The sequence below is a fragment of the Cuculus canorus genome, chromosome 2, assembly GCF_017976375.1.
Source record: "Cuculus canorus isolate bCucCan1 chromosome 2, bCucCan1.pri, whole genome shotgun sequence".
Lineage (NCBI taxonomy): Eukaryota > Metazoa > Chordata > Aves > Cuculiformes > Cuculidae > Cuculus > Cuculus canorus.
In genome coordinates this window covers 141080931-141103118 of record NC_071402.1, presented here as the reverse complement: position 1 = coordinate 141103118, position 22188 = coordinate 141080931, and the positions used below count along the sequence as shown (strand labels likewise).

The window sequence follows — 22188 nt, the reverse complement described above, 5'->3', positions numbered from 1 at the left end:
AGGGACTTAATCCCAGAGTGGGGTTTTTTTGATGCGAAATCTGAATGCTTCTGTAGTAACAACAGCTGTCCCCTCACCATGTGGTGTCTTCCATTGCTTTACTGTAGAGATGAATTTTGGCCCAGTGTTTCAGTAATATTGGACACACATGCTTTTAGGTGACAAAGCAGTATGTTTATGCATTCATTTGACTCTCGCAGTTACAGTTGGCTACAGATTAGAACAGGGAGAATACATTCACACCATGACCACCCTCATAGCTGCTTGTAGTAGTTGGATCACAGTAGGCGCTGTTGCATCTAAAGACACAATTAACTGTTGCTGAGGAATTGCAAATTCACAAAAGCTCTTTACAGCTTTAGTGGTTGCGAGTGGATTTTCTAAAAGCTTTTTCAAAGGTTCTCCAAATTTATAAGTGTTTTAGATCTTCACATTCTAAAATTACTGTCAGCTTGAAAACAGATTAACAAGTTGATATTTTAATGTAGCTAATGAATTCTTGTGCTGTGAATTTGCTATATAATTCACCTCAGATCTAGAGAATTATTGTAGGTTTGTCTGTTATTTAGGAAGATGGCCTGTAGTATTTACAAATGATTAGTAAAGTTTTTGGCACGGAGGAGAATCAAAGCTTACTAAAAAAAGTCTGAAAATAAAACTGACCAGAATGCTTCTGACGCGTGTACATCACTGAAAAGATCATCTTAATTTCCATGTGTAATTGCTTAGATATGCTTTAGATATGGTAAGAGAGAATAGCTGTGAATTTACTTTTTTAAATAAAAAATCAAACCCAAAATAGCAACAAAAAAACCCTGCCCCCAAAATCCAGCAAAAAAAAAAAACGCCAAGTTTTAATACAAATTAAATAGAAAATTACAGTAAACTGCTAAGGCTAATTTTGAGGTATGAAATTAGTCAAATTTTTGAACTTAAGGCTTTTAACAAAAAAATCTTAGAAGAATTCTTTACTTAAATTTACAGTGATGAAAATTTTGTAAGTAGAACATTAAGGACCCCAAATATTCCTTTCTAAAAATTTCTGAGTTTTTGTGTGTGTGCATATATATATGTGTTAACTAAATTAACTATATTAACTTATTAATACAATAGAAGTGAAAAGGTTATTGTGCAATGTGGAGATTTTCTGTGTATTTATCATTTCTTCTGTAGGCCAGAGTGTAATTGTACGATAATGCACATAATGTATGTGTGAGATCTCTCACATACACATTATTTGAGCAGCTTGTGTTTGAATCATCATAGATAATTCATTTTATACTTGTATTAAAAACTATCCGAATTGAATAAAGGCATTGAATAAAGGACTACACGGATCCAAACTAGGACGATTGATGAAATCCTTGCTACTATTGGCTATTATTTACTCTCTTTTAAGTGGCAGGTTGTATTTATGCCAATTTATCTGCTTCAGGGAACACTCTTGATAGCAGAACAAAGTGAATAAAAGTAGTTTGCTTTGCAAATGAATGCAAATGGTGGAGCCTTTCGGGAAGCCCTTTAACAGGAGCAATGCACTTTGATTATGAGTGAAGCTGCCATTTGGACATGGTGAAAAGAGCACGCTTGAACCATTGATTGGGGGAGACAGTAAAAAGTCAGGAAGGGCCCCGTTAAGCTTGCAGTGCGGCAGGCGGATGTCAGTGTGGTTAGAGCACAGTGGGAGAATGACAGGCAGGATTAGTGTCAGGGAGAAGCTTTGCTGTAGTTGTGGAGATGGTCCCTGGGGTCACTCACCTCTGACTGTTGTTCTGTGCTGATGGCTCTGTAATGCAAACTGCTTGATATGTGCCTGTTCATTATCGGAAATAGTGATTAGAAGAGGTATGTCATAAAGAATTCCTTAAAAATAAATAAAATGGCAAACTGCTGATGGAAACAAAGATTCTGCTCCGCAGTCATTGCCAAAGGTGCTGCAAATGTCAAAGATGGTTACTGCATCTTTGCTTCCGAGGCAAGTGAGATTTCATGCCTTAAACTGCTCTAATTGTTTTTCTTGCTTTGTTCACTTTTATTTGGCCATTATAAACACAGTTATTTTTAACAGATTGTCTTATGCAGTTAGAGCAAAACACTTTTATATCTTTTAGTTATTGGGTGGTAGAAGCATCTGGTTTGGGTTTTTGGTGCAACAGTGGTTTTTGGGGGGAGGAGTGTTCTTTAATAGTCTTAATGGAATATTAGAATCAACAGATTTCATTCCTGAATCATCCCAGAATGCTAAAACCATAGGATGATTACAGTGACAAAAAAGCTGAAATGACTGTGCTGTTTTATTTAGAGGCTTTGTAAAAATGAGGATATTTTCTTTGTCTTTGCTGGAAAAAAATTTAAATGTGCAATTAAATAAATGTCTAAAATTTTGCATCTTAAACTGTGATGTAACCTTTAACGAAAGTATTGTTGCTTTTTATCTTTACTGCATTTCATGGTGCTTTGTGTATTGTATAAAAGTTGATGGAAATTAAATGTGTTAGTGTATATAATGCCCAAAATACATTTTGTGAGTGTTAAGGATTTTTAATGTCTTACTGTTGCTCTGCTGGTTTTATGCATTTTCAGCAAAAGCACAGCAAGATGGTACCCAGGTACTTGAAGCTATTAAATTTTCGTCTTACATGAATTGATTCACTCGTTTGAAGATTTTTTTCAGTATATTACCTCACAAAAATATATCCGGTATCCCAGTGTAATGAATGTTTTACAAATGTTTTACAGGCACCCGAATGGACAGAGGAGGACCTTAGCCAGCTGACAAGAAGTATGGTTAAGTTCCCAGGGGGGACCCCAGGTCGATGGGAAAAGATTGCTCACGAATTGGGTCGATCAGTGGCAGATGTGAGTTCACTCAGATTTGCATTGTGTAGGGAGTGACAAACCAGAACAAGGCAGGCAGTGTAGAAGGCAGACGTATATGGGGGCCGACATTGTCTTTTGAGAGAGGCTACAATCCTTTTAGGACCTGGAAGTGAACCATTAACTAACTATGCAAGAAGCAGATGTCAGCCAGCCTCTCCCTCCGCAATTAACAGCTGTAACTGATCAGCTGGATGGGGGATTCTGGTGCTTACAGATTTAAGCTACTGTAACCCAATAACAGAAAAACAATGCACTGCGGCTTTTGTAGCAGCCTCCTTTCGCTGCAAGAGAATATTTGTGTGACTTGCTTAAAGATTACATTTCTCTTTCAAGCCAGTCCTTAAAAAATGTAGATGAGCTAATGTTGTTTAGACAGGTGGTTTCCATTAATTAAACTGAAATATCTTTACAAACTTTAAAACAAGTTATACGTATGATACTATTTCAGTCCCTTTTTCTGGATTATAGCACGGTTAATAATGTTGCTGTGTAAAATGGTTAATAACCTTGTTAATTCATATTTTATAGTATTTTACCAGATATCAAAGAAAGCTTGTACTTACAGTTTTTAAGTATTATGATCTTAAAACCCTTAGGGGCTAGGCTGTAAAAGACTTTTCCTTTTCAAGCAATAGATCACTAGAACATGATGTAGTGTCTGCTGAGGACTATTGAAAGCCTTTTCAGCTGACCCTATTTTATAAGTTCTGGAGGGGTTAATGAGGATAATGTTTAAATCAGTTGATGTACATTTTGAGATTAGATGTTCTTTATTTATTATATTTCAGGAATTATCTTAAATAATGGGAAACAAAGCCTTTGGGTAAAGTGAAATGTAACCTATTATAGCTTTCTGGGCAAACTCTGTACTAGTTAAGTGGGGTTTTTTTCCCTGTTGATATTTTTAAAGATTTAATGCATCTATACAGTTGTGTTATACACATATACTAGAAAATAAGCCATTTGCACTCTTATTTTATTACAACACGTTGCTTGCAAATAAGTGGATGTAAGCAAGCAGTTATTAACATGCTATGCAAGTGAAATTGTGGGTTTAGTTTGTTCTGTTTAGTGTTGTTTATCATACTCCTGACATATTTGTACAACTGAAATTGAGTGACTTTATTAAAAAGATGCTAAATTTTAGTAAGCAGGTATTAATAGCAAAAATATTTCTGATGGCTAGGTGGTACGCAGTGAGATCTTTTGAGATTGCTTTGGAAAAAATGATAAATTTGCTTGTTACTGATAATACAAACATGTAGCATGCTTCCACATATACCTATCACAAAACTAACACTATCTTAACACTGCCTTCTTGCACTGATTTCCTGCTTTATTCCTTCAAGCAGGTGTAAAGACATCCTTTACTAAAAAACCTTTGCATAATATGTTTGGCCACCATACTTGCATACATCCAGTACTGGAAAGAAAAAAATGAAGCTCATTTGCTTCTTCCTTTAGGTGAGAAGTCTTGAGCAACTTGCTCTTCAGTGAATTGGAAAGAGAAATGAAAGAAAAGTGTATGTTCCAAGAGCTGTAATTTTCTTGTATGAAAAAAAAGCTTTTTCAGGGATGTTTATGTGTAGAGAAAGGTCTGAGTGTAACCCTTTTTACTTCCAATGACCTCCAACTGTATGATTAATGTAAGTGTTCTCCACACAAATTTTTGCTTCTCTAAAAATTTCACACTGTTCATAATGCTAGGGCAGCTTTCCTGACACAGACTGCTTATTAGAGTTTCTGCTACTTTTATCATTGGATTATGCAGAGTTACAGTGAAAGGAAACACTTAAACAAAAGCCTTCTGGAAAATTCTCTGGATCTAAACCTGCTCTTGTGTAAGTATTAGAGATGTTGAAATTGGGAAATACTTCAAATATATTCATTCAAATATTGAACAAAATGTACAGCTTATCCTTTGTATTTGTTGAAGATGATGTAGAATAGCATCTGAATTTACTGCAAGGATTCTTATTTTGCTTGGGCTTCACCATAGTTGGATAAGAAACGTTACACTAAAGCTGCAGGGAAAACGCCTGATTTTGTTCAGCTCTACACAGGAAAAAGAGGTGTTTGCACGGGCAGGTAGCATTTGCTGCCTGAACAACTGTTTCCTCTTTCCACTGGGAAAGGTGGAGGGAGACAAATTCTGGTGTAGAAGGTGCTGTTTTGAAATAGCTAGTATAGCAGAATTTGAGAATCCCTTGCTTACAGCTAATTTAACATTACTCAAGCCAAATGGAGTCTGAAGTGTGTGGTCTCTGGTAAATGTGCTAGGTCTTAAAGAAGAAAAACATTCAAGGAAAATTTGAATTTGTTTTTCCGACACTTTTGGTGACACAGGAAATGCTTTTAGAAAACTCGAGACCACTTTCTACTTGATTCTTTTCCCGTAAAGTGTCAAGAGCAGCAAGGCTTGACTTTCCTTTCACAGTTAAAGAACTATAGGAGAAAGGATTGGTGACATGCTCTGTACATCTTTCCATGCGAGTTTAAGTATTCAAACCCTCTTTAACAAATTAGCTAAGTAGTTATTAATATAAACAAATCCAGTCCAAAATGTTCTCTCCACTGTTGCTTCTGTCTCAAAGCCTTTTTCCTCAGCTAAAAAAGGTTAAAACTATATGTCAGCACTTTTTAAAGAATAAGCTGAAACCATTAATATATACCAGAAGAGCATCAGTAAAATAGACTCCTAACCACCCAAAAGAGATTCCATATTGTATTGTCTTAAATGTCTTCCTTTTTTTAAGCAGTAAATTCCTACATCAAACTATATTGATTTCCCTTGGCAATTTTTAAGCAGGGTGAAGTGGCTTGAGAAGAGTGTGCTTGGGTTTTGTGAATTGTTCAGCTTTTTTGTTTTAACTTAGTTTTGTGGGTTTATGTGTTTTGGAGGTTTTTTTAATGTATTTCTGAATTTTCCTCCTGGAATTGTGTAAGGTCCTACACCTGAGTTGGGGCAATCCCCATTTTCTGTACATGATGGGAGATGATGTGATTGAGAGCAGCCCTGCAGAGAAGGACTTGAGGGTGCTGGTTGATGAGAAGCTCGACATGAGTCAGCAATGTGTGCTCGCAGCCTAGAAGGCCAACCGTATCCTGGGCTGCATCAAAGGAATCGTGGCCAGCAGGGCGAGGGAGGTGATTCTGCCCCTCTGTTTCTCTCTTGTGAGACCTCATCTGGAATGATGCCTCCAGTTCTGGAATCCTCAACATAAGAAGGATATGGAGCTGTTGGAATGGGTCCAGAGGAGGGCTACAAAGATGATCATAGGGCTGGAACACCTTCCCTATGAGGACAGGCTGAGAGATTTGGGGTTGTTCAGCCTGGAGAAGAAAAGGCTCATAGGAGATCTTATAGTGACTGTCCAGTACCTGAAGGAGCCTGCAGGAGAGCTGGAGAGGGACTGTTTACAAAGACTTGTGATGATAGGACGAGGGGGATGGGTATAAACTGGAGAGGGGCAGATTTAGACTAGACATAAGGAAGAATTTCTTCATCATGAGAGTGGTGAGGCACTGGAACATGTTGCCCAGGGAAGTTGTGCCTGCCCCATCCCTAGAGGTGTTCAAGGCCAGGTTGGATGGGCCTTGGGCAGCCTGATCTAGTAGGATGTCGCTGCCCATGGCAGGAGGATTGGAACTAGATGATCTTTAAGGTCCCATTCAGCCCAAACTATACTATGATTCTATGATAATTGGAAGCATGTGTGAACTCATTTTAAAAAATGGAAAATGAAAGCCAGATAATCACCGTAGTTGTTTAGTAATCACTGCATATACGTCAGCTTGACTGTTCTTAAATTCAGTGATTCCTAACAAAGTGTTCTTTCAGATGTTTTTGTCTTTTCTACTAATATTCAGATTGGGCTTTGGTAGATGCTTATATTTGTTTATTATGTTATTTCCCAAAATACTGCACAAATAAGTGTTACTGTATGTCCCATTATATGGGTATGTCTACCAGATTCCCTGTCCAAACAGGTACATCCACACAATGTGATGCAGGCCACTGGGGAAGTGCCAGCCAAAATCCAACAGTAAACATCTGTGTCCACGTTGTAGAGCCCCTGAGCTCATACAGCTTTACTGTTGCTATTTGTGCTGTCTCAGGTGATACCAGGATAAATATCTTTGCAACATATTCCCATAGTTTTCAGCTCAGACCTAGTTTAAGCTTGCAGCCAGGGTGCAGATGCATTGTAAGAAGGCTTGTTACTTTAACTTTAGTCATGTTAAATATAGGATGTGTTTGTCTTGTCTCTCTTCAGGAAGACATCTTTTAACAGCCAATGAATAACTAGCCCAAAATAGATGAGGTTAGGTTGTGATTATTTTATCATGATTTTTAATTATTTAAGTCACTAATTGTTAAAATGTGCATATTGGGAATTTAGCAAGGTTTTCCCATAAAAAATATTTTCAACTGCTGCAGTGCAATGAAATCTTTCATGCTTTCACAACTGAAAGCTTCTAAGGCTTTGAAAGACTTTTTTGGGTCTTTTATTCCAGTTGGCTGGTGTTATAAATAAGATTTTCAAGTGTTTTGATTATGAAAGGGAAATGGAGTTCCGTTAACTCTAATCAGTGTTCCTGCCTGCTGACCTGGTTACCTGTACCACTGCTCTCTGTCATCCTCTAAACATCTGTTCTTTGACCCATTTTCCTTGCTGAATTTGTTGCTCCAGGGTTAGTTCTCATTCCTGTCCTCCAATACTTAAGGAAATAATTGACCTTTTAAAACAAAATAAAAAAGTTATGTTTGAATTTCCTAAGCACTGCGAACACCCTATAATGTAGTATAAATAATGAATGGAGTGGAGTTTCAAGAATACTATTTCTGCAAAAGTTACATTGTTTGATTTGACAAATGCTAAGCCTTATGAAGATTTATAATAATGATTGTCAGCTTTTACTGAATTAAAAAAATAGAGAAAAAGCACTTAGATGGGAAATTATAGAAGTATATTGTACTTGACAATACCCACCCTTATGGATAAAAAGTTAAAAAAAAATATTTGCTGAAAGGCATAAATTAATTTCAGTAACTACAAAGGACATTCAAATTGTAAAAATAACAGAGGAAGTAAAAGCTGTCTGGCATGCCAAACAGACTTTAATGTGATTATTAGGTACAGGTTTTTTAAATTAAAGGCAAAGAGATCTCAGATTTCATACTTGTGAATTAATATCATTCACTTGTCTTACGGGATTTAAACTGATTCTGTTTGCTCCTGCAGTCACTAATCTCATGCATTTGTGTTGCAAAACCAGACTGATTGGGATTTGTGGCTTGTATAGAAGAACACTAAGGTAGACAGCAGAACAAAAGACAGGTGGCTGTATTTGAGCAGACGTTCTGAATTATAATGAAACCCAAAAGCATAAGGTTTGAGGGTACTTATTTTGTGATCTCTCTTGTATGTCTGAGCAACAGTTTCAGCCGTTAAGTCTGACTGTGGGAGTTCATACTCCTTGTAATTTATATGCCGTTCTAAAATAGGTTTCTTGGTTTTGACACATGCAAGCTCATTACTTTGCCAGCAAGAAAACATCTATATAAGAAATGATCCATATGTAAAAGTTCATGAATTTATTATGTTTTTTTGCTTCTGAAGATCAAGTGTTTTCCTAGGTCTGTTTTGCATTTTATTTTGTATACAATGTCTGTGATAACTTGGGTTTTGTGCTCTCTAGTTGTGGATATTCTGAAACAGTCACTCTTAGTAACTTGCATATATTTATGTAATCAATAGGTCTTCCAGTTTATTGAAGTTTAAAGACCTAGCTCTGGATTGAGGTCCAAAAGGGCTTATGAATATCAAAGATGGGATTTAGATCCTCCATAGATCATGTAGATCCCTCAGTCTGAAAGCGAAATCTTCGAAACACCTGTCTAATCCCACAGACACACCAGGATGTCTCTGTTGATATGTGGAGGGAAGGCAAAGGTGGTTGCTGTTCACCATTCCATCGTTGCACTGAATTTTCTTCTGGGCAGTCCTATGGTTGCCCCTACAGTTTTTGCAGAATTGGCAGCACAATGCATCTTACACCTAAATGCAAAACAGATTGATTTCCTTCTCGTAAAGCATGACCAGAGGAGGAAGTCTTTTTACATGAGGCAGTGGGACGCCAACTTTTTATTCAAACAGATACTTGTGGGGTGGTCAAGCCAGTGCTGCTGCAACTTTTTAGAGCATCTTGAGTTAACATAATGTCCCGCATACATCTTGGTGAGCTGGTTTTGAATTCCATTGTAGAATTAAAATCTTCTTCCTTAGGAAAGGTAATGCACTTTGCAACGTCACAAAATAAGATGTTCAAGCTGTTGCTGCAGTGGGCATCCTCTCTTACATGAGTGCCCATACTGTTGAGCTAAAGACTCTTAAACATGGATTTTAACTGGAAAAAAAAACCCAGCCTACTATGGCGTCTCCACCAGCATAACAATTCTACTTTAAGTTCTTCCTCTTTCTGTGTACTGAAAAGTCTGCTGCTGCTTTAAATTAACTATTTGGGCACTTAAAGTGGAGAGAGGCTAGTGTTTTACATCTGGTGATTTAGGCAAAGTTTGCCTTCTTTGGAGGCCACATCTTAAATTGCCTCATAATTAATTTCGCAGTTGTTTGGGGGTTTTCTTTTGAGGTAGCTACCTCTTCTTTATCTGCTGTGGCAAAGTTCACAGAATCACAGAATCACACAAGGTTGGAAAGGACCCATTGGATCATCGAGTCCAACCGTTCCTAACACTCCCTAAACCATGTCCCTAAGTACTTCATCCACCCGTTCCTTAAACACCTCCAGGGAAGGCGACTCGACCACCTCCCTGGGCAGTCTGTTCCAGTACCCAATGACTCTTACTGTGAAGAATTTTTTTCTGATATCCAACCTGAACCTCCCCTGGCGGAGCTTCAGGCCATTCCCTCTAGTCCTGTCCCCTGTCACTTGGGAGAAGAGGCCAGCTCCCTCCTCTCCACAACCTCCTTTCAGGTAGTTGTAGAGAGTAATAAGGTCTCCCCTCAGCCTCCTCTTCTCAAGGCTAAACAACCCCAGCTCTCTCAGCCGCTCCTCATAAGACTTGTTCTCCAGCCCCCTCACCAGCTTTGTTGCTCTTCTCTGGACACGCTCCAGAGCCTCAACATCCTTCTTGTGGTGAGGGGCCCAGAACTGAACACAGTATTCGAGGTGCGGTCTCACCAGTGCCGAGTACAGAGGGAGAATAACCTCCCTGGACCTGCTGGTGACCCCATTTCTGATACAAGCCAAGATGCCATTGGCCTTCTTGGCCACCTGGGCACACTGCTGGCTCATGTTCAGTCGGCTGTCAACCAGCACCCCCAGGTCCTTCTCTTCTGTGCAGCTCTCCAGCCATTCTTCCCCCAGTCTGTAGCGCTGCATAGGGTTGTTGTGCCCCAAGTGCAGGACCCGGCATTTGGTCTTGTTAAACCTCATCCCATTGGTCTCGGCCCAGCAGTCCAGCCTGTTCAGATCCCTTTGCAGAGCCTCCCTACCCTCCAGCAGGTCGACACTTCCTCCCAGCTTAGTGTCATCTGCAAACTTGCTGAGGGTGAAGAACCATACTTGGCTTCAAAGTCCATAACCATAAAAAAAATTGTACTGTTGCTGACTGCAGCTGGTTTGTCTAAGCAAATTCAGTTAAATTCATAACAAGTTTCTTACCTCTTTTGAGAACAAAAGCGCATAGTCCTTAAAGTACTCATTTGTTATGTTAGCACTGAATTAAACATGTAATTTACACAGTGGATAAAGACTGGTTACCTTACAGACTTTTGGGGGAATGTTGGTAACAATCTACTAAGCAAACTGTTACAAGCAATGCCAAAACAAAGGTGCATCTTTTGATTGGAAATATTTCATTTCAAGAGATTTAGAAAGTTGCAAATTAGGATACTTGCAAAAATGGACAATGCTTTAGCTTAATGCTCCAGTATTTGAAGTTTCACCAGTCTGTTAAAGATGGAAGACAATTTTAGCAGCTTTTTTAGTGTATGCAAGGGAAAGCAGTTTATAAAGCACAAATTTTGAGCCTGTCATATGAAAATAAAGGAATGGGTCATTATCATTGTCTGACTTGGGTCAAACAGTTCTTGATACAATAGTGGTTGCTGTGAAAGAGCCATCTAGGTCTAGATTGGAACAACAACCGAGTGCAGCAGGTAGCATTTTGGTTACATGGGGAGAACTTCAAATTTAGTAGTTCATTCTGTGCTGTTCTGGAAAGCTAGATTTGCAAAAACCAACTACTCTGAGAAAGCCAGGAAGCCATTAAAGTCCTGTCTGTGTCCTGCTTTCCTTTATGAGAAAAATGTGGTTATAACTCAAATTAGCCTCAAAGATTCTAGAAATTGCTCGTTGCTGTGTATTAGACTCAGCTGCTCACAGGCTGTCTCCACATTATACGTTTCCATAATTCCACAGATCTTGGCATTTTTTTGCACGACACAACTAGGCAGAGAGCAAGCAGAAAGGTAACAACTGTGTGAATGAAACACTGCTACTGGGACAGCAAATTTGAGAGTTGATGTTGAGAAACTCTAGCAGCTTCAGTAAATATTTAGAGAACTTCTGCTCAGGAAGTTGCTATGAATATTAAAGAATTTAATCAATACCTCCAGTTTTCAGCAGCACAAGATGTTATCCTCCCTTGCAAGGAGGTTGTGTGCATTTGGAAAGCCAAGCGACTTGGTTTGTTTCTTCCTCTACAAACCCCACAGTATTTTCTCAGACTATTGTCAGAACATGAGAGATTTGCATTTCTGTAATTATCTGGTGCAATTGTAATCAAAATAGTATCCTATTCAGAGAAGGAATGTAAGTTTTTGCCCACCGAAGGTTGCCAGGAGACGGCAAAATGGCAAAGGCTTCAAAGCCCTCTTGGCATGTGCCCTGTGAAGTTGGGCTGGTCATGGTGTGGGAGGGGACAGCTGAAGTGCTGGGCTGGTGGCTGCTGCTGTGAGAGTGGGAAATCACTTTCTGTCTTCTGCAAAAGGGCTGTTTCTCTTTGGCATCAGTAGGACCACCGTACCTGACTTTACAGGGTTTTCCCTCTAGCTCTGTCACAATTGTGTGATTTTTCATACTTGACTTCCCTGCAGGATAAAAAGTAACCTCTCATTCACCTGATAGCAAAATTTGCTTTTGCCTGTGCTATGGAGAGTCCTTTAAGCTGACTCTGAATGATATTTTTTTTCTCCTGTATCTTTCTGAAGCATCCATTGTCCCATCTGAAATCCAGGGTAACAACAGATTTAACATCTGGATGATCAAGATGAAGAATGTTTTTACTGCTAGGTGTCTTGTTGAGTAGCAACTAGTCTTGTGATCTGGATTAATTGTCAGCAGTGCAGGAGGAAACCAGCTCTGTCTGGTTTTCATCGCATAAAGTCATCCCACTAATCCCACTTGCTTTCAATAAAATCTGTTTGCGGCTGAAGAGCTATTGAAACAGAATTCATAAGGGAGTTTTCAGGAGCAAACTGTTCCTGTGGTGTCTTGCTGTAGGTCCTATAGTAAGATGGTTTGATTTCTACTTCAGCAATTTGATTGCTTGCATCTAGCACTTCTGGGTTTTTTTTTTGGTCATCTTTCTCTGTCAAAGAAAATCTGTTTCACTGTGCATTCGATTACCTGGCTTTATTGTGGCTTCTGTAATCCTTGTTGGACTACAGGCTTGCCTAGGTTATTTGGGCATAGCTACAGCAGCATTTGAAGTTGATTCCCATGAAATAATGCAGTGTCTCTGTTGAGCAGTACAAATACTTGCCAGAATATAAGATTTGCCCTCTTCTGTTTTTAATCAATTTCACAGTCTTGATCCTTATTATTTAAGATGTCCCCAGACCCAGGATTTCTTAAGGGCGGGCAAATTCTCTGTTGAAAGCTGTTGTCAATAACAGCAGGCTTTTAGTGCAAATTTTCACGGTCATGGTAAAACTGATAATTTAATATACATGAAAACCATAATTTTAAAGAATTATGCAGGAAAAATCAGTAATAATAACTAGAAGAGTAATTCTACAGCTACTTCATACTTTGAATAACAGTATTCTCAAGTATGTTATCTGTTACCTAATGAAAATGTACTAATATAAGCACATTATGATAAGAAATTAGGTGGAGAAAGCAGTGGAGCAACTTACATTGCATTAATTAGTGAATTTTTTTAATCAGTGTAAAGAAGTAGTTAGTAGATGACATTACCACTGGAGAGGAAATTTAAATTGATATTAAGGATGTCAGAAAATATGGAGGAACTGGACATGGAAGAGTCTCAAAATTTGAGTTGCAAGAGCAATGGTTAAACTCAAACAGATCAAATTGAAATACAATTTCATGTGTTCCATAGGTTGGATTCCTAGTAATCCATAGTAGTTTAATATTGACACATTATGATTCTTGCCCTATGTCAGTATCTTTCATGGCAATGACAGTTGAAGCTGATGGACAAATGAATCTTAAGTCTAAATAAGTGATACCTGAATTCTAAGTGAAAAGAGCTGAAGTAAACATGAACTTTACATAGCGTCTGGATAAGGACTTGCAAAATCATCCATATGAAGGAGAATGCTTACAAAAAAAAAGAAAAAAGGGAGAGAATAAGAGACAAATAGTCTTTTCATGTAACCTGTGAATGATAATAGTAAAGCTTTTAGTAAGAAGCTTGATGAGTTATCAAAGTTATGTCAGCTTGAAGGGGCTTGTTTAGTGTGGACTTGTAGATTTTCAGTATCTAAACCATACATACAGTTGTTATTTCCAGCTTCCCTGGTGGATGTTCAAATTGAAAGTCCATCAAATATGGACAGATATCATAATGCCTTCAAAACAGACAATCTTAGAAATGTTAGCTGTGATAAACGGAGTAACTTACTACAAATGCTACATCTGGATTCACTAAGTCATTATGGCTGAAGTTATCCAAATTACTTTTTGCATGTAGGGGGAAATGTGAAATGTGATTAGGATGCAGGGATAAACAAAAATCATTCACTTTTGTAGTGGAGAGGGCTGGTTTATGTTCCTATTCATTTAGATATAACATGCAGCAAAATTTATCTCTATTATGGGATTCCCACACTAATGTAATTTGGGAATGTCTGTCTTGCAATGGGAACTTGAATCTAGCTTATTGATTTGCACCACTTCCAATGCAAAGTGTATGCTGCATGTGTAGTCCTGGTTTGAAAGATAAAATAAGTGCCAACCTCCAAGAACATCAAAGGCTCAACATAGAGAACCGAACACTGGCACTGAGGTAGCAACTCAGTGTACCTGTCTTTGCTTGCAATTTATTCTGCTGTGTTTTGTTCAGGAAATCTTTGCTTCTGGCTCTTTCCTGACTTCTTGGCCATAGGACTAGGCTGTAAATCTGTGAAAGGAATACTTTAGAAGTAGCAGAATGGTTTAGAAGGAGTTTTCTGGAGTACTTCAACACAGTTAATGCCTTGCTATATTCACAAAGAAGCCACTGCATCATTGCAGTAAGCTCTAAAGGATCAGCTACTTCTTTGCATGACAAGGTCTTCTCACTCTTTACAAAATAATCTATAATAATCCAGTTTATGTAACGTAATTTCTATTTAAGACATGCATAGCAGGACACCAGTAAGGATCCATTCTGTTCAGCAGTCAAGAATGGATTCTTTTCCACTGAACCTTTTAAAGCATTGGCCCTATAGAGACACTGCTAATAATGAAAACAGAACATGAACACCTTAATTTGGGTAATTTTAGACTATAAATTCTTTGAGGCAATTTCTGTTAGTAGATCACCTGTTTCAAGGAGGATCCTGCCTGTTGTTTCAAAGTCAGGATCATGCGGATCACAGTCAGAACTCGTAGTGCTAGTTAAAATTATCTGTTTGTGTTAGTATTCTGTGATTTCTTTTTGGATGATTAAAACTTTACCATATTGCAGCGGCACAAAATGGAGCTTTCTATGCCAGACGTCTGCCCCTGGATAAAGGTTTTGGTTAAGTAGGGTTGGGATTTTTTTGTTCACTGAGTTTTCATTTAAACTTAAATCATCCCAGAAAATGAGGCTTAATTTGTGAGGAAAATTGACCACTTTGCCTTGTTAAATCTTGCTGTCATTTTGTTAAGGAGATCCAGCACTTGCCTGTTTTTAAAATGAAGTCCTGCACTTTCATGGGCAGAAAGGCAGGTGGGAAGAACAACACAGGCTAGACTAGAAGCAGACAGTACCAAAGTATTTGAACTATTGAAGTACTCACAAATCTTGTCATAGAACAAAAATCCTGAATCTTAACATTTTTTTTTTCTTTTTTTCCCAGCAAACAGCTGCACAACCCCTGGCAGGTTTCTTCTCCAGGGCTGCTCTGTGTAGAGGATAACTATTATTGTTAACATTAGTTAGCTAAGACAGCAGAGGTCTAAATCATTTGTATTGTAGGTAACTTACTATCCCATGTGCAGGAATTTCTGGTTTCAGTAGAATCATAGTTTTTCCACCCCGCCTTGCGGTGGGGTGGAAAACTTTTCCACTAGATAAGGTTGCTCAAAGCCTTATCCAACCTGGCCTTGAACCTTCCAGGGGTGGGGCATGCACAACTTCTTTGGGCAACCTGTTCCAGTGCCTCACCACCCTCACAGGAAAAAATTTCTTCCTAATTTAAACCTGCCCTCTGTCCTATCCCTGCACTCCTTGACAAAGAGCCCCTCCCCAGCTTTCCTCTAGGCCCCCTTTAAGTACTGGAAAGTTGCTATAAGGTCTTCCTGGAGACTTCTTTTCTCCAGGCTGAACAGCTGCAACTCTCTCGGCCTGTCCTCATGTGGGAGCTGTCTCTGATCACCTTTGTGGCCCTACTCTAGCCTTGCTCCAACAGATCCATGTCCTTCCTGTGCTGAAGACTCCAGAAGCATTCCTTACATTATTTTAATAAGCTAGATATGTTTTCACCAGTTTGGGATCCATATATGAAAGAAACCAGCAGTAGAACATAAGCCTTGCCTTGTCCTGGTTGCCGTGTTCAGTTGACGTTCTGCACTAAGCTGCTAATGAATTCTTCAATAGTCCCAGTAATGTGATTTTTTTAATAGTCCTTTTTTCTTGTTGTTTTCATGCAGGTTACCATGAAAGCCAAACAAGTGAAGGATTCTGTTACGCTTACACCAGGTGTGTGCTACTAAATCCTCATGAATGCTTATAAAAAGTTACAGCTATGCAGATAGAGTGCATTTTGTACTTTCTGGGCATGCTTTGCAGAGAGACTTTTGCAGCCTTGCCTTGCTTTGAGCAAAGAGAAGAACTGATGAGTATTCTGAGGGAATGTTTCTGTTTAGGTGCATCCTCCCAGGCTTTCTTATTCAGTTTATTGTGGGGGTTCTTCGTTCATTCCAGCTGTTTGTTTATATCAGTGTGGTAATGTATTAGCACTCCACGTACACCAGATACACTTAAATTGGCAAAATTCATTGCTTCATAATAAACATAATAAACACCTTGATTTCTCAATAAGCATTCTCCTTAAGCTCTTAATCCAGAAGAGCTTTTTCTCCTCTCTGCCCTATTCTGGGCATCTTTTATTTGTGGGCAGTTCCCTTGCTTGTTTGTGGTTTGTTCTATTTTTGAGAAGTGTAACAGCAATACTTCTCTAACAGGCATCATCAAGCTCTCCGAGCTAAAAACGCTGGCCCAGAATTCCCAGAATGTCAAGGTCAGTGTGAATTTGCCAGACCACATAATCACCCAGCGAGAGAGGGAGGAAGACGAGGAAGAGGAGGGGAACTACGATCACACCCCAGAGCAGATGGATGTCCAAACAGATCAAAAGGAGACCATTGCAAGTGAAACTAGACCCCGCAAGCGGAAAATTGTCAAAGCACCTGAAATGATTCTGCCAGCAACGAAAGAGGTACAAGAACAGAAGGGCAGAGGAAGGCGCCAGAAAGATTTTGATAATGCCGAGCAAGAGGAAGGGAGCGATGATGAGAGCAGAAAAAGAGAGAAAAGCCGTGCCCCAGAAGACCTGTGGACTCAAAATCAACAGAAACTTCTTGAAATGGCCTTGCAGCAGTATCCAAAAGGAACATCAGATCGCTGGGATAAAATAGCAAAATGTGTTCCTGGAAAAAACAAGGTATGCATAGTTTTCTTTGAACTATAGTACAAATTGAGGGGAAACATATTTTCTACCAGTTTATGGTTACTGTAAGAACTGAGGGTCCATCCAGAAAGGTAAGGTCTTTATTTAGCCTATTAGTCCAGACGTAATCAATGCTCTTTAGAGCGTTACTGTCGTGTTTGTTGTTTTTATTTAAAGTACATTTTCATTTAATTTGGTTTGTTTGATCTATTACAGAAAATGTTGAAATACCTCCTGTTTCATTTAAAATACCTGCCTTTCCTCTGCCTTTCAGATCTTCAGTTGCAGGACAAATTAGATTTTAAGACAAATTTTGATTCAAAGTTAGTAACCAAATGTTGGTGAGCCGCTTTGCTTACATTTTTACAATACCTTTCTCAACCCATCTCAGTGAACAAACAAAATAAAGTAATCCATCTGCAAGTGTTAAATGCTCAATAATCTATGTTCTTTTTGTAAGTATAATCTTTTAAAAATAGCGTTGTCATTGATATAGTTGGTCTGTGCTAGATTTCATAATAGTTGTGATAGCTTAGTTTGCTTGCTTCGGTCGTTGTAGCTGCAGAAAATCCTCATTTTATTAGTGCCAAACACAGTGAGAGAGAACAGGAAATGTGGGTGGGGGATTTGAGTGTTTCCCTGGCTCTGAAGCTGTTCAACAGGATTTGGTGTCAGTAGGTGCTATGTTACTGACTGTGAAGGCTTGTCTTTAACCCAGTAACCTGCCTGCAGTGGGCTCGCACCAGAATAACTGTTCCGAAATAGCTCTTACAATACAACTGTTTAAAAATTGCTTTTACAGTCGTTGTCAAGAAGTACTAGGCAACTGTTTTCTTGAGTTTGTGTGCTCTTTAAAGAGAGAAATTATCTGCTAAGAAACATAAATCTCAAGTTCATTTTTCTAATCTGCTCTTCACCGGATGTAGATTCTCCTTCTTAAATTTGGTGCACAACTTTAAAAAAGAACACCAATAGAAAAATGAAAAAGATACCTCCTCCCACCCCAGCTTTTCTAGAATCAGGTAGCACATATAAAGTTAAAGCAATAGTAAAATGTCGAACTTTGATTAACATTTTTGTTTTTCCTTGTAGGAGGAGTGTATAGCAAGATACAAGCTGCTTGTTGAACTGGTACAAAAGAAAAAAATGGCTAAAAGCTGAGTGCTCTGAGCAGAAGACAAGTAGCTCATCTTCATCAAAATGAGGTTTTAAATCTCACCTGCAGGAAACTGCATTTTTGTACCTCAGTATTTCTAAATGTCCTGTGCCTTAGTAAAAGAAAACATTAATAAATCTTATACCATCTTCCCTATGTTGTGTGCTGAAGAATGAAGGTGTATTTTTGTGTTGGAGAACTGCTCATGCAAATGTATGATAACAGGATCTTAAAACCTAGTGGTGGACCTTCAGGAAGCCCCACACTGATAATTGCATTTTGATACTTGTAGGTTTACAGCCAAGGAATACACAGAATATAGAGAATGTCTTTGTTTTGAAAGAGAGAATTCATCTGAAACCGTTCAACAAGCACAAGTGTAATGGAACTCGGCACTCAACATATATTTTTCTTTCTTGCAGCTATAAATCCAAGACCATGTGCTTCTAAACATGTCTGCTGCTACATGGCATGTCCAGGCATTCTAGTATTTTGAAATGAACAGTTTTTCTAATCTTCACTTCCACACACATTCATGTGCACCTGCATAAATATCTTCTTTACCTACCCTGCAGACTAACACAGTGATATTTGATAGTGCTGCTAAGTGGGTAAAATTGAAATGGGTAAAAATGTTAAAGGCTGAATTTCTCAATTAGAAATTATTAGATATAAGGCATATATTTCTTGACCAGTTTTTAAGTACAAAATAGGACGTAAAAGCCAACAGTATTGGGGTAGGAGTTCTCATATTTGGGAGGTGGTTTGTAAACCCTGGATCCAACGTAGTTTGATGTTATATTTGAAGACCAGTTCATAAGGGCTTACCTGTTATTTTGGTTTTCATCATTTTGGAAAAGTGATACAAAATGTAAAATTCTGGAGTAAAGGGCTGTAAATGATATAAATAAATCAGAGCAGTGATCATAGTCTTCTGCAAGAAACACTAAGTTCTTGCATTTTTTTTTTAAGAATTATTTACCACTCAAATTCTGATTTAAGACCAGTATTCTATTAAGGTTATGAGCTTTAATTTAAAATTAAAATGAAAAATCCTGTACCTGAATTCAAAATCAGTGGCTGCAAATGTTCATTAGCATCTACACTGTTGATTTTCCCCAGTGTCTGCCAATTGTGTTGCCTCTGACAGATCAGCGTGGCACAATTTCATCCCAGTTCCCATAAACATTAGGGGAAAGGGTTTAGGGGAGATTAGAGTGTTCCACGTGTGTTCCTTTACCAACTGGAACATGTTGATTTTGGGGTTTTCAGTCATATGTAAAAAAAATAATCTCAGTAGGAATAATGATTTATGGAAACTTTACTAGATACAAAATAATGCATCTGAATTCTGGTACACAGAGAATTTCACAGGTTAACTCCCTTGGAAACTAAACCTATTTAGAAGCTGTGCTATGATCTGTATGTGCTAATTGATCGATACAGTAGTTCTGTGCTACTAATGCACCTATAAAGGAAGAGTTGTAAGTGAGATCGAGTGAGGTATTGTCAAGAGGTATCAGGAAATCTTGACTTTAAGAAGGTATTGGTCATCCAAAACACTGGAAGATGGGCGACTGTAGCTGTAAAGCGCAGTAGTTGAAATGGCTACCAAGAAAAGCCACTAAAATTGTTAGGTGAATTGGAAATTAACTTGGTGGAGCACTGATAGCACTGGAGTAGAACACAGGCAAATGGAGATGAAAAAAAACAGACTGAAACAACAGAGGGATTCCAATTACCCAGCAAAAGAAAGCAAGTACTGGTGAGTGTAGCCTGTGAGGATAAGAGAATCATCTTTCCTTTCCGCTCTGGATTTACAAGACTTCAGCTGGAGTGGTGTGCCTCATTCGGTGTATCACTTTTCAAGGAAGACATAGACAACCCAGATGAAAGCAGAGAGAGAACGATCTGGAGTTTACAAAGCCTGATTTGCTAGGAAGGAGAGAAGGCATTGTTGGTATTTGCTCTACATGAGAGAGAGAGAGAGAGAAGTCTTCAAGTATGTAAAAGGGCACCTTTGCACTTGTGTGATCTCTGAGTCTCCCTGATTCAATTAATGCAGAAATGCTACCTGTCTGTTGTGGCTGTGAAGAATAATAATGGGCTCCCTTTGTAGAGAGAAAGGGTTTAGTTAGGTATTGGGGCAAAAAAAAATCCAGTGGAGGACTTGGGAGAACTTCAATGCTTTTATCATGGGAAATCTTTAAAAGCTTACATGTGCAAGCGTCGCCCAGCGCTCCAGACTCACCCATCTCCCCGCTGTGTATGTGGCAATAATTACACGCTGCCTGCCCAGCACTCGCAGCTTCTCCGCAGCCTAGAACTGGATGGGGCCTAAGGACAAGGGACAATCACCACTTACTGGTAAGAAACTTTATTCTCGGCCACGCTCCTGACAAATAAAGCATATCTGAGGTAAGATCCATAAGGGTTGACAAAGGTTGTACCTGTCACTGTGTCACACTTGTCAGGTTGAGTACCTGACGTGGTGGATGTGAATATCTAAGCACAGGTGCTGCTCATGCCTAAATGGAAGTGAATTGATGGATTGCATCCTTATTTTGTGAAGAGTGGAGCAGCCTGAAAGCAGAGGCGAGCTGGCTGTGTAGGAGAAACGCACCGGCCTCTTCCGCAGTGGAGCTGCACCGCAAACTGCTCACAGGCCCAACTGTCTCATAATTGAGAACTGGAGAGGTTTTGCAATGTACATTTGGTTATGTGGAACTGGAAGGGTGTTTCGCACCAAGTAGTCTGGCAGCGTAGGTTTTGGGATGAGGAACAGGAGTCCAGCATCAGTGGATCTGATCTTTGCAACCAACAAACTCGGACATTGCTGTCAAGGAGGGTTCCTTCATGTAGTGAAAGCTTTGTCCAGGCCCCATCCAGTCTTATTCCATGTTTTGTCCCTCAAGGGCCGAAGGAGTTGTCCAGGCTAAGCTTCAGGTCTTGTGTTTGGCTCTGGGGAGGAGGATGACATGGGCATGAGATCTTCAGGGCCTCTCAGGGTCCTCTCCTGGGTTTTTTTCAGGCCTTGTTGGCAGTTTGGTCCGTGATCACTGGGGTGAGATGTGGCAGGGAGGTGGGCAGTTGTAGCCAGTCTCTGTAAGAATACCCAGGCTTTGTTTTCCGGTGATTCTGGTATCCACCACCAAGGCTAGTGGTTTTCTAAAAGTTCCTGTCCATGAAAACTGAGGTCACTCTAGGCTTGGGATTTAAGCAACTTCTTCCAGCTTTATTTCTAGTGTTGGATGCAGATGTTCTTCAAGTACTGTTACCATTGGCCTGCTAGCAAAACATTTTCACTTCCCAGGCAGTGGTGACCTAGACCTCCGTGCGCTTTGGGCGCTACAGCTTTGCAGGAACAGCCTTCAGTCTCCCACGGTCTGTGCTGTGGCTCCCACCTAAGTTGGATCTGAGTCTATTTGGAGCACCTTCTGCACATCCCTGTTGCCAGGCTAGGTGAGACACTATGGAAAGGGGCACTGGGAGCAGACGAGCCAGAGAGGGTGGCATCACCGTCCCATCCTGAGAAGATGGGCCAAACGCCAAGCTAAAGCATCAGGATATCATAAAGTAGCAGCCTGACAACCCTACACAAGCGAATGGGCAGAGCAGGATCTGAGAGGCTGCCAAGGTTAACAGTGCTCTAATTTAGGTTCATTTTGTTCTCAGGGACAAACAGGCGCTGTTCCTCGATGGCCTGTAGAGCTCCTTTTGGGCTGTATTTTTGTCAACTTTACAGCTAATGATGTATGAACTAAGTAAAAAAAAAACCACAACACTTGTTTCAGGGAAGATTGTGCAATGCGACCTTTGTGAGAGGAGAGTCTGAAACCAACAGAAACATTGCTTCACTTTAAAAGAACTGTTCTTTACACAGATCCAACAGTGAGATTTTAGTGCAGTTTATGAAAAACGAGCACCAGAAAATCAGTTAAAGATCACAGGATGCTACAGCTGGAAGCGTAGCTCCTGCTAACACAGCTCGAGTGGATGAAGTTGATAAAACCAGGA

General features: G+C 39.4%; 1 protein-coding gene across 2 annotated transcripts in view; it reads left to right on the top strand.

Annotated features, from left to right (window-relative positions):
• DNAJC1 (DnaJ heat shock protein family (Hsp40) member C1) overlaps positions 1 to 19278 on the top strand; it is a 104021-nt gene extending 84743 nt beyond the window's left edge. Inside the window, exons 9-12 of one of the 2 annotated variants that reach the window (XM_054060115.1) lie at positions 2740 to 2859; positions 15997 to 16045; positions 16531 to 17009; positions 18108 to 19278. In XM_054060115.1, coding sequence (XP_053916090.1) covers positions 2740 to 2859; positions 15997 to 16045; positions 16531 to 17009; positions 18108 to 18176 — 717 coding nt within the window. In that variant the 3' untranslated portion in view covers positions 18177 to 19278. The remainder of the gene's footprint in view (positions 1 to 2739; positions 2860 to 15996; positions 16046 to 16530; positions 17010 to 18107) is intronic. The other variant, XM_054060114.1, reaches the window with a different exon arrangement.
• The last annotated feature ends 2910 nt before the right edge of the window (positions 19279 to 22188 follow it).